Source organism: Monopterus albus, unplaced genomic scaffold, assembly GCF_001952655.1.
Source record: "Monopterus albus unplaced genomic scaffold, M_albus_1.0 scaffold162.1, whole genome shotgun sequence".
Classification (NCBI taxonomy): domain Eukaryota; kingdom Metazoa; phylum Chordata; class Actinopteri; order Synbranchiformes; family Synbranchidae; genus Monopterus; species Monopterus albus.
In genome coordinates, this window is record NW_018128042.1 from 442313 (window position 1) to 455202 (window position 12890).

Consider the following 12890-nt stretch of genomic DNA (forward strand, 5'->3'; position numbering starts at 1 on the left):
AAACTACAGACTAGGCAACAGGGAATATATGCACCAGGACTGAGGCTGTGTTAATGGCCTCAGCAGCCCTGCAGCACTATTGGTGACCTCCACTGTAGATTTTCTTACTTAATGTGACCCCAGATTGTGTATCACAATCGGCACGAGGAAACTCCCACAGGCTACAGTTAGTCCTGGGCACTGAGGATCGTTGTCATCTGCCCGCCTGAGTACAGACAGGATGTGGCAGCTTCAAGGCATTTAGTTACAGGAAAGGGACTTTTATACTGTATGAATGCATTTATGGAAGCCCTAGTAGGATAAAAGTGTATGACATGCTGGAGCCTATAAACAAATAGCAAAAATGGAAGGTTAGATGAAAAATAGAGAATTAGCCTTACCTTGTTTCATGGCATCTAATCATTTGTGATCATCTGTGTATTCATTCTTATAATTAAATTGTTTTCTGGGACAGATTTTTCTCAACAAATTGAGTTTAAAAAGATCATCTGTTCTTTTATATTAAATGCACAAGTGAAAGGGTGAGGTGAGAGTACAGTGGATGTGCAAAGCAATAAACAACAATGAAAGCAATTCACATGAAACAAAATTGTTGCCTATATGAGAAACAAGAGCCCCTAGAAAATCAACATGAAATTTCTGTCCAAGACATTTAACTTATTATAATATATACCGTGAGCTAGATATTCAGCACTATTGGAAGATCTACTATGTTAAAGTACGTTGCAGTGTGACTGGAAGGATGATCGTACTGGACATACTCAGATTAATCTGGAACATCATAGGACCATGGAGTATTTATTTTGGTGGTCTTATGATGAAAGTGTGGTTTAAAAAATAGAGACTTATGTATTCCCTGTTGGTTTCTTGTATTTGCAAACTGAAAAGAAAAGTGTAGGCCTGTACACTCTGGCCCAAAAATGTTCAGTTGAATTCCATAATGTGGAATATAGACTTTATGTTCACCATTTTTCTCTTTGCAGTGATGACCCAGAACAAGACAAATGTCGGGCAAATGTCATAAATACAATGAATATGTAATAGAAAATACTGCATTTGGCCCTCATTCTATTATACTGCTAGATGGAAAATGATTTCCTTCACTTAAATGCTTGATGACTTCACCCCAAAGCAGATTTTCCATTTATTTTCACTTTGTCACATGTACAACCTATAGCTCCCTTGTTTTTTGTTCCAGTATGAAGTACATATTTTAAACTTACTGTAATTAGAGTGCTGTTCTTAGGTACAAATGCGATATATATTTATTATACTTGAGAATGTCCATTTTACTCTAATACAGTAACAGTAACTTTGCAGATTAAGATTTTTGAAAACCTAAACAAACACTTCATAAAATAGTAAAACCCAGTCCCACCATAAATGGCCAAATGCTACTAACAACTGGAGTATTATCAGTAATGGGGTTGTTATCAAACATTATCATGGCTGGAATAAGGTTGTAAGAATTGAGACATGCTGTCCGGCATGGGAACAAGATATCTTGATTTATGGCTATAAGATATTATGTTACTGCTGCAGCAGCAAAAAGTCTTCAAAAAGACTTTATTTATAATAATTCATTTTTATATAATAATATACCACTGACAGAGCCATTCTTCCTGAGTAAATATTTTGTACTTTTGTGTGATTTTAATTAAGATACTGTACATTTTGTATACTGAAACTACTGAAATTGATAAGAAAGGTGTAGTGTGACATTTCAGACCTAATTTCACTTTCTGTGTTGTTTCACACACAGACAAGCACATGCTCACACACACCTGGACAGTATATAGTTTATAAACCTTTTTTGACTGGCAAGAGACATTTCAGTATGGGGACAATGAACAAGCACAGTTCAAATCCAAACAGACACGACACACACAGTGTCAAAGTCAGGATGTACTGTGGAGACAGATGTACAGGACAGGAAAATATTGCTGCAGGACTCCAGACTAAAACCCAAGATGTCATTTTGATTTTATTTAATCACAAATTCTCAAGAAGAATTTCTGCAAAAAAGGATTTTAGCATGAACTTGCAGGCCTGCAAAGCATTCATTTTCATTCGGTTCATCCCAAGCTTCTGGGGGATGTGAATTACAGAGCTAAGCTCACTGAAAAAAATAATGTGACATTCATAAATAACATTAATCTGCAGGCTACTAGTAGGGATATAGTGTGTGTACTTAAGCAAAATCAGATAACAAATTTGGTTACTTTGGTAGCCTATATAATCCAACTCACCCTATATAATCACATGACTGCAGATGGAGTATTTTTTAATACCTGTAAGCATTGTATGATAATATTTCTTTTCTCTCTTATATAAAAATGTGAACTTACACTAACACCTCTTATCCTGACATGGAATTCTGTGGTCTAATTTAGCCCATCAAAAAAAGAAAAGAAAAGGGCATGGATTTATAGGCTAAATGTGAAAAGTAATAACAAATTGGGGCTTTTAATTGTATTATTTTGCAGTTCCCCAAAAATAGCATGACCCGCTGTCAAATATTTTATCTTATTTTTGTTTCATTATGGCTCTTTCGTAGCTGTGGGGGTCAATGTTTTTATTGATCAAGTCTACAGTCAATCAAACTCAGGTGGGCGGAAGTTGCTCTGTTTTCACCAATCAGGTCGCACAGTCAGTGTACGCCCCCTCTGATAGTCAAGAAACATGGCGTTACGGGAGCTATCGTCGTTGGAGAAATACTTAGGACTGAAAAAGCCGAACAAATACAGTACACAGGGAGATAAAAAGGTGATACGACGGTTCATTGTGGCGCTGTCCAATGCTGGCTTAAACCCGCTATTTTATTTTAAATGATGTTTTTAAGCTGCTGTAACACCACATGATGGCTAACAGGAGGGTGCTAGCAAGCTAGTCATGCCAGTTCTCTTAGCATGTTTCTTCTTATTATCTGTGGATATCTGGGCAGTAGTTATCTATTCATTATTTAGGCTGGTATTCACAGGAAATCCAGGAAGCTACATTTAATGACAGCTGTCCTGTTTCCACAAGTCAGCATAATGGAAATAACACCACGCTTTGCCCATGCTCATTCATTGAAGTGAGGGGTGGAGTGAGCTAACGTATCACAGTCTACAGTTGTTTGGGAAGACGAGAAGAAGGTCACTGCATGGTACATATACAGAACGGCATCAGTCTAAAAGTTAAAGCCGCCTAATCTTTAAGGGCAATGTTTAAAACTATTATTCTTGAAATTTATTTGACATCCACCTGTACAACCTCTTTTAGTTAATATCTGTAATGTTAAAAACTATTATTCTTGAAATTTATTTGACATCCACCTGTACAACCTCTTTTAGTTAATATCTGTATTCCTTGTTAAAGCCAAATGTTGAGTCACTGCATATGAGACACTCCCTCACAGCCGCAGTTTTATTCATGAATATGTGAAGTTATCAAGGGGACATGTTGCTGTCTTTGCGGTGATAATGATAATCACTTTTATTGGCCAAGTATGTTACACACACACACACAAGGCATTTGTCTCTGAGACAGCCCTTTGCAGTGCCAACTCTCTCTCTCTCTCTCTCTCTCTCTCACTCACACACACACACACACTCTGATAGTGGCGCTGTCCCTGCAAGGCAGCACTCTGGCCATCGTGAGCAACTTGGGGTTCAGTGTCTTGCCCAAGGACATTTGGACTAGGGAGAGCTGATGATATCAGATGTGTTGAAATGAACTTGATGAAATTAAATTTTTCATGTGTCACCATCTGACTCTTTCTGTTTCCTCTTTCTGCAGGTACCTGTGTTACAAAATAATAATGGTCCTCCACTAGTGGGTCTGGTGACCATTGCCTGCCATCTGGTGAAAGAGGCCAACCGTCCAGAGCTTCTGGGTGACTCTGCAGAGAGCAGGGCTGTGGTGCAGCAGTGGCTGGAGTACACAGTCACTAAGCTGAACAGCTGCACAAAGGAAGACATCAAGACCATCCTGAAGGTAGAATCGAATATCTCAGACACATTGGCCAGTCATCGGTCATGACTAACCAAGCTAAAGATCGGCCGAGTCTGATCTCCAGCCAATTGATCTGTAGGCTTAAATGCATTTGTGCTTATGATTAATGCAAGTTCTTGCTCAGAATAAGCAACCATCTTGTGCTTAGTGCTCTTTATGTCGGGATTTTTTTTTAGGATTTGTGAAAAGAATATTTTTGTAGTAATCCCTTACCTTAGGGAGGCGCCACAGAATCTCAGTCTCTCTCACATTCCCTTTCTCTGTCCACCAGCTGGGCCACTGTGCGTATGTGTTTTTTCTGTGAAGACACAAGCGACAGCAATACAGACTGTATATCCATTCAGTGACATGGCCCCACAGGACAGAGAAAAATGCTTTAATGTGCCTGACGCCAGTCAGTGTGAAGTGGATCGTCAGCCACTGGTTGCTGAACACCAAGTGCCTCTTGGCACTGTCCTGTCAGCATGAAGTGTGTATGTGTGTACATGCTCATCACTGTGACATAGTGTTGTGGTATGGTTGAGGAGTCATGCTGTGTAGCAGCATGTTATCTGGACAGGCCTCTTAAATATTTTAATAGTGTTACTTACAGAAGGAAGTCGCCCTGAGCAGGTCAGCTCCAGTGCCCAGTAGCCTCCTGTCTTGTCGTGCTGCTTTAGTTCCATCCTTAACACTCTTAAGGATAGCAGTCATCTCCCATTAAATTATGCAGTGATGAAACTGTCATCTGCAGAAGTTCTTAAACTTTCTCACCCCATGATGCAAATAAGAAAGTAATAGTTTTTCAAGCTCAGACTTATTTAAAAAATAAACCTGTTATCACTCATGTAATGTGAGCAAGCCAGGCCACTTTGGCCTTGAACTCAAAATTAGCTGAATGTTGGTTAAATGCTGTCAGTCCACCTTAACCCAACTAAGGTAGTGCAGGGAGATTTCTAGTGTAGAAATGAACACTGGCACTTTACCAGTCTATACCTGATCTGCCCACAGGGCAAAGACTTTTCAGTTTTTCTTTTTTTTTTTTTTATTTACAAAAGTGTTTGTCCCTGTTGTTCTATACAAAGTTTGCCAGCATTATTTTAACTGAATGTACTGACTTTATGATGTACAGTTAAGGCCGGGGCAGGTGGAGAAGAAGCCATCTTGGAGCTCCATGTGCTGGGTGTGGGTGGCAGGAGCACCTTCTCTCTGCTGATGCTCATCTGGGCTTCAGCTCCAGAGCTGTAGGCTAAGAAAAGCAGGGATATGAATCTGAACAGGGAGGCAGTCTGCAGTCTTCATGCCTTGTTTGGCATCATCCACTCTTACTGCACAATAGCTCCATTTGCCCCCAAGATGCTCTGCATACTTGAAGTGTTGCCTTCACACAATGCACAAGTGCTAGAGATGGTCCTTTCCCCTGGGACCAGCGCTTCCATGCACAACTTTGCGTGAACATGAACTGAGAAACAGACATCGTTCAGGACAGCTTCATTAGATTTGCGAGTGAGAGTTGCAGCCATTTCGTAATGGAGTAAACAAATAGTCTGTTTTGTACAGCATCTGTGCTACGTTGCCAGTCATGGGAGAGATGCCCCTCAGGTTACAGATTATTACTAGCCACACAGCAGAGCACACAGACACACATGCAAGTTAGGATCCAGATTCATGTACCCTGTGCACCCCCGTATATAGGTTAACGTACCTGCTGCCATGTGTGCTTTAGGTCTGTAGTGTCCATCAAGGGAATAAATCTTTTTAAAATGCTAAAATTAAATTAATCTGAAAGCAAGATGCTTATTACAAAACTGAATGTTTGTTTCACTTCAGCTTGGTTTCGGTATATTTTTTGACAAATTATTTAACAATAACTTAAAGTAAATTCCAAACTGAAATTCCTACTTATGATGGAACCAACACCACCTCTATTAAAGGAGGCTTTATTAGTGATTCATATAACTCTTTTCTTGACTAAAGTATAATGAATTCATCTGTCATGGGAAGACAAGTGTGTTTACATAGAAATGCACGCAGTGCATAAATTAGTGTAACAAAATGAGCTAATTTGCTTAACTGATTGTTTTGATTTTTTTTTCTTTCCATGCTTTATTTACTACAATGTCTTAGGAGTCCATCATCAGAATTTACTACATAACCACAAGTAAATAAATCACCATTTCCTTCAACTTGGAATATGTATTATATGCAGTACCACCCCCACCCCCCCATCACACTGCCTTTCCATCCATCCTCAAGATGGGTAAATATAAAATGTTTACAAATCGACACATGTAAGATGTTAATTGGTGGTGGTGGGTGATGGGGGGGGTAGTCTTTCTACAAAAGAGGAGAAATGTGAATCCTGGTAATTCCAAAGTTGTCTAAAATGTTGTGTGTTAGCCACCTGGTTTTTGGAGCATAGTTATATCTGCATGGTTAATAGTTACTTTTTAAATCTGTTGATTTGCTTAAGATCACAACTAGTCATATTAAAAGACATGATATTACAGCCACTTCAACAGGTAAATGGGTTGCACACACACAAAAAAAGGTTTGGAACCCCTTACATTCTACCCACCCAATTCCAGCTTGTTCCAATTAACCCTCCATATCACACACTTGTCTTGCCAATCCCCAAAAGTCATGTAAGAATGCAGCAAGGCATAGTCTTAAATCACTATCCACCACCCCTAACACAAATATTACATCTATTCATTATTATTGTAGTGGCCAGTTTGGCTTTGCTCTCTTTCGAATATGTGGGCATTGTTCAGGTAGCTCAGGCTTTAAGGCCTAGTAAACAGCACAAGAGAAAAGGGAATTATCTGGAGCTTTTTAGTATCTTTCACTCTGAGTCCTGGGGATCAGTAGTGCACTAGTGCTTCAGTGCACTAAATGTGAAATTTCATGAAATGCTCTCTTTCAGGACCTCAACCTCTACCTGCAGGACAAGGTCTACCTGGCCGGCAACCAGTTCACCTTAGCAGATACCTTCATGTACTTTGGACTCCATCCAATCATAGTAAGTTACTTCTTTATTGTCTTTTAAATTAATGTGTTGTTAAAACACCTACTGTGTTTTGAGTGATGCAACTTAGTGACATTATATTTATTATAAGGTTAGCCTTAGATTTTGGATTGAGGAAAAGAAAATTGTAGCTTCACATTAGATTAGGGTGAGTCGCTGTTGATGTTGACTTAAAAAGGTACATTTTCTTCGATACATCCATTTTTTATATTTATGTAACATGATTTTTTGAGTAATTGGATAACTGTTATTCATTTACATAGATGAACCACTAGGACAGGGATTTTTGTAATTGATTAGAACTGAAACTAAACTTTGGGGAAAAAACAGACAGGATTTTCATTTTATGTGTTAAGAGGATAAATTTGATTTATTAGGACTCAGCACCGTTCTCACCACCATTATTAACCAAGGAGTCATCCTTTTTCCTTCCTATCAGAGCTTACTTCAGACAAACCACAACTTTAACAAGCAATTTGTCACAGTATATAACACACAATTAGACCAGTCATATGGCCAAAGGGCATCAAGAACAAGACGGCAATAAACACACTGGTTATAAGCACATTCTCACTTCTCTTCAAAGAAATAAAGTGATGTGGCACAAAGTGATCTGTTTAGCCTCAGACCAGGGACAAGTGAGTTTGTTATGCCTTCCAGGATAAAAAAAGAGTGAGTGAGAATTTGGAAAGATAGAATGAGACAGGTTGTGGCAGAGATGGAAGGTTGCCCCCTGCTACCAGGCAGAGGAGCGTCACTTTGGTTTGCAATCAATGTGGGTTTTAACCTCTGGGACAAAGGGTCAGCGAGCCCGGCCCTTAACCACAGCCTGTCCTGATGTTCAATTCATGGAAGACAACATGGCACAAACATTAAACCTGACTGACACTAGAATGCTTTACAACCAATCTATGTCCTTCCCATCATGCAATGCCTTTGTGGTACTGTGAGAACAGATGAGCCCCACAGTGTCTTTCCTGACTTCTGGCTCATTATAATCAAATCAATCTAACTTTCCCTTAACTCTTTCTTAACTCTGTGATTAAGGACATATTTACATTTCAAACCCTTGCACTTTGAAACACTTTGGGAAATGCTCCTAGTATTGTGTAGTTTCATAACTATTAAATCATTAAATACTTTCCCTCTTTCACAAAGGCAGCATTGTACACTGTGTATTAATGTTCACGCTCAGTGGCCAACTTATTTCCTCTCTTTCTTCTCACACCAAGATGGACTTGGCCTTTCAGGAGAAGGAGCAGTTTGTGAATGTGACGCGGTGGTTTGACCACATTCAGCACTACCCGGGGGTCCGACACCACCTCTCTCCTGTAGTTGTGCTCAGAAACAGAATATACACCAGCAGACATCACTGAGACCCAACCCAACCCAGCCTGACTCCTCAGAACGTCTTCTGCCTTTTAACCTGGGCAAATTAACCCCTAGTCTCCAGGAGTGTATCACCTCATCATCATCATCATCTTCATTGTCATCAATGTCATAAGTTGTGGATGTTTTCACACAGTCAGTTCTATCCATGATTTCCTGTTATTCCTACTTTTTTTTTTACATAATTCCTGCCTTCATTATTTTTCTTGTTTGCTCACATATCTGAACTCTGTTTGCTCAAACCATTCACTGTTTGAGGTACTGAAACGTTATTAAGGGAAGTCTTGCCAACAAAAATCTAGTCAGTTTGTGTTCTTATATAATGTAACTGTTATTAATAATTATTGCTCAGTATCAGAGGCTGACTTCGACAAGGGCTGGGAGTGGAAGCCAGCTAACCTGTCAGTCATTCAGTAATGAGAATCCTTATAGGTTTGGTGTCTTCTTAACCCTTACACTGTAACTCAATGGCAATGATTTGAGACAGTTAAACTGTTTTTTATCTGCAATCTTTGTAGGACTTGAAGTTCTTTTCAGAGGGTGAAATGAAAAGCAAAATGCTGCTAGCTTGATATTTATCAGTCATACTTTAATTAGAGCCTTTTGTATGCAATGACAAGTATTGCAGGTTCAAAGAAGACTTAAGATGTTACATAACCTTAGGAAAAACTGTTTCCTTCATGCCCTAGCAGTGCATTTACTCAAAAAAAAAAAACATTCACTGCTCAGTCCTCGTTGTTCATCCACTTGTGATCTCTCTGCCCTGATGAATCTCATGCTTTGGTTTCTGCTCTCCTCCCTGTCAGGGCTGTGGTGTTTGTGTTTTGTAAGGATTTTATGTCTTCCACATTCAACTTCCAGCCATTTCACTGGACAGTTTAGTTTCCCTGTGTGTTCCTGATTACATCCCCGCACGCTGTCCCACTTCCTCACCACCAGTCATGTGGGCAGCAATGGGCACTTGAGCGTCAGCCCCAGAGTCGGAGATCAGAGTGAGGCTCCAATCAGTCCAACTACCACCATTGTTGATGCTGCAGGCCAGAGAGAGGGCAGCAGGCTCACCAGCTGCCACACAGATCCAGCCAACCCAGGCCCCTGGGCAACAGTCAGCCACTGTGTGTCATTTCAGCCCTCACACTCCCACAGGGCTAATGGAGAGAGAACGATGAGGGGAGGGAAGGAAGGAGGTCACGGAGAGAGAAAAAGAGCACCCAGAGGCCAAGGGATTGCTCTGTGACGTGAACGGTGATCCGTGCCTCTGAAAGCCTTGCTGCTGTTGGCTAGATGTTTGCTGTTAGCACCAGTAACAGGCCAAGTCGTGGCAGCGGTGGCTGAACCTATACAATAAGACTATGAAGGTACTGATAAATATACACAGCTGGAAAATGAGGATGTTAGTCTTTCGATTGTTTGTTGCATAGACACTTGCAGAGTGAAACCTTTCAGCACATTTTGGGACAGTTCATGACAAAAACTTCACATAGTCTAATGTTCTAAGATTCCTTCCTACCTTCTGTTTTAATGCTCCCATTTCAGCCATGTTTTTAAGTTCTTCCAGCCTAACAGGCTTTACATATCTTTGTGTCTGTGATCACTTATCAGATGTAAGCACGATGTTCATCCTGTAGTAATAAATCAGAGATGCACAGCACACGACCCCTGGCTTCCGTTCTCATTTTCCAGTGTGTACTTTTTTGTGTTTTCTAAAAATTCATTTTGCATAAACCAACCAGAAGACAGAGCTGAGTTCCATAAGACAGCTGGCTTTGTGTTCTGGCAAGTTTTATGAACGTTTGCTGTCATTTGAGTGAGCTTTGTGACTCGTGGCAGCATACGATGTAGTCTTCCATTAAAGAAGCTCTTGTCCTTTCAGTTGTGTTAACATTTAATTGGATTGCTGTTTTGAATACAATGGCTGGACATTTCTGAAGCGTAAATAATTATGTTTTGTTCACAAAAGTTAGTTTTTGCTAAACAAATAGTAAATTTAATGGTTACGGACCACATGTGGGCAAAAATATCATTATTGTTATGGATACTATTGAACACTCTTTTTTTGCAAACAAAAAAAAAAGGTGCTCTTCGAGGTATTTAAATCTTAAATATACAAGGATGATTAGTCAGTCTTTTTGAAACTTCTTTTGTGTGGCTCTGTGCTGGCAGGATCTCAGATTGTTCAAGTGGTACAGTCTCACAGTCGGGTTACTCCCTGATCAAACCCGAGTCAGACAGAGTGATGAGGCTGCAGCACATGACCAGGACAGAGGCAGCAATTAGTGGTGACCTTTCCACTGACATATGAGGCAAAAGAAGCAACACTCTAGGGGCTCCACCGCTGCCGCTGGAGACTACCAGCTGTGGCCTCGCCCACCGGTTCCCACATAGAGGTACGGTTTAGCTCGCCACCTGATGAGGGGAGTTCAAAGGTGAATAAAGTCGGGTTATTATCAGGATTACACCGTGGAGCTGTGGGAGGGAGCGGTGCTCGCTCTCTCATAGAAGACCAGAGGGCAAATAGATGTGATAACTTCATATGACACTGGTAGTTTTGCCTTTTAATCAACTTGTAGCTTCAAAGTTGGTGTTTCATGTGCACATGCAAGCTCCTAAATTCACAAGCTGCCCAGCAGTAATTCAAATTCTAAGTTAGTTAAAACTTCTTCCACCTTTACCTGCTGCAACATTAAACATGATATACACAAAATACATTCATAATTACAATGTAATAATATGACATACATAAATGTCAAATGTGCCACTCTGCATAATGAGTACTTTTATTTTTAGTACTTTAAGTATATGTTGATGCCAGTACTTTTGTACTTTCACGCAAGTAATGTTTTCATCTTTCCCTGAGAACACCTTCAGGAAGCTATTTTATTTCTGACTGCGCACTTTCTGGTCCTCTTTTTCAGCCAGCAGCTTTGTCAGTTGTTCTTCCAGGGCGTCTGCTCTCAGTGTGCTCTGCCCCAGAGCTGTCTGCACAGCACTCAGCTCATTCAAGGTGTTTATGTGAGCATTAATGTGAGTTTGTCTCTTCTGAGTTTCCCTGGTGAGCAGCTTGTCTTTTTCACAGAGGAGGTATTTTTTAAGCTGACTGACTTTTCTTTACTGTTATTAGCAGCATTAAGGGGAGGGAAACACATGGGCTGCAACATCCAGCTAAGAACAGGGCTCACTGTCTCTCACTTAGCATGTCATAAGCTCTTTTGACAGGACTTATCGTGGTCTTACACATTGTGACAGTGGTACCATGCACCTATAAAGATGGCATCTCATTGTCTATTGCAATTATGTGATTGTATGAGAAGGATGCAGTGATGAAGGGCACGGGGGGCGGGGTGTTTTTACACCATGTTCATACATTAAAATTATTCCTCTAGACATGATGGAGAAAAGTATGTCTTTACCTCTTAAGTTCTAAGGATGTACTGTATGCTTACATTTTGTGCTCACATACACAGCACAGGTTTGTGGTTTATCTGCGTTTCTGGTGCAATTTGCAGAAGTGAATAAATGGGATGGTGCTAGTGTCAAAAATAGAAAATGATGCTCAACAAGTTCAGTATTGAACTGGGTGATTTGTTTTGGATGCCAGGACTTCCTGTTGCCTGTGGAGGTGTGTAGATTGAAAATATTAAAGGATCCTTCTGGTCTGGGTATTTTTTAGTTTTGGTCAGTGCGTCTTTATGTTATAACATTGTACTCACTAAGTTAATTGCTAAGATTTTCTGATGGGGCAAGAAACATGGACTGTCAAACAATAATACGGCTTGTAAGTGAACCCCGTGCTTATTTGGAAGAGACATTTGAGTCACATGGTAAAATTATTACTGAACCTGTTTAAGTTGTTTAGTTATTTTGCTTCATTTATACTTTTGTGTTAAGGGTTTACACCATTCTCCTGCCTGTGGAAGCTCTGAAGCTACACAGTAGATGATGTTTTCCTGTTCAAAAATGTAACTGCAACATCAGGGTGGCTACAGAGATACTGTACCTCTCACTGTGGAAAATCTAGTTATGATCATGAATAATATAATGTTTACTGTTGTGCCTGTGATAACAATGGGTAAAATCCAACACCAAATTATAAATCAAAGACTGCAGGTATCTACAGCAGGAGTCCCATTTACCTCTGCTTCAGCCAGCAGCTTTTGCAGATCATCTTACATACAGTTACATGCCAACATTTTGTTATGCTTTTACTGTCAGGTTAAATAAAGTGGTTCAAATAATTAGGTTGACCTTTTGTTCTGATTCCAACTTGGTAGAAATGGTGGCCAAAGCTAAGAAAATGATACCCAAACTGTAATAAAACAAAATAACCTTTTATGTTTTGATTGGGTAGCTAGCATCCTATAGATGAATGCATATTCTGATCTCATCACCGTCTGCATTATCTTAACAACTGAATCAGACGTCTGTTTATTTACCTCAGATTATGTGTCAAAAAGCACATACCCATTGACCACGTATGTATTCATGCAAACAGAGCTTC

At 40.0% G+C, this 12890-nt stretch overlaps 1 protein-coding gene across 1 annotated transcript; it reads left to right on the forward strand.

The window, feature by feature from the left end:
- Positions 1 to 2649: 2649 nt before the first annotated feature.
- Positions 2650 to 10264, forward strand: eef1e1 (eukaryotic translation elongation factor 1 epsilon 1). The gene is made up of 4 exons (XM_020615336.1): positions 2650 to 2766; positions 3781 to 3978; positions 6902 to 6997; positions 8236 to 10264. The coding sequence occupies exons 1-4, from the start codon at positions 2683 to 2685 to the stop codon at positions 8377 to 8379; spliced, it is 522 nt and encodes a 173-aa protein (XP_020470992.1). The 5' UTR covers positions 2650 to 2682; the 3' UTR covers positions 8380 to 10264.
- The last annotated feature ends 2626 nt before the right edge of the window (positions 10265 to 12890 follow it).

What these genes read in the sequence shown, in the direction of transcription:
- eef1e1 (XM_020615336.1), top strand. Translation starts at nt 2,683, where the DNA reads ATGGCGTTACGGGAGCTATCGTCGTTGGAGAAATACTTAGGACTGAAA. An exon ending in ACATCAAGACCATCCTGAAG is followed by an intron (nt 3,979 to 6,901) that starts GTAGAATCGAAT and finishes GCTCTCTTTCAG; the next exon opens with GACCTCAACCTCTACCTGCA. An exon ending in TTGGACTCCATCCAATCATA is followed by an intron (nt 6,998 to 8,235) that starts GTAAGTTACTTC and finishes TCTCACACCAAG; the next exon opens with ATGGACTTGGCCTTTCAGGA.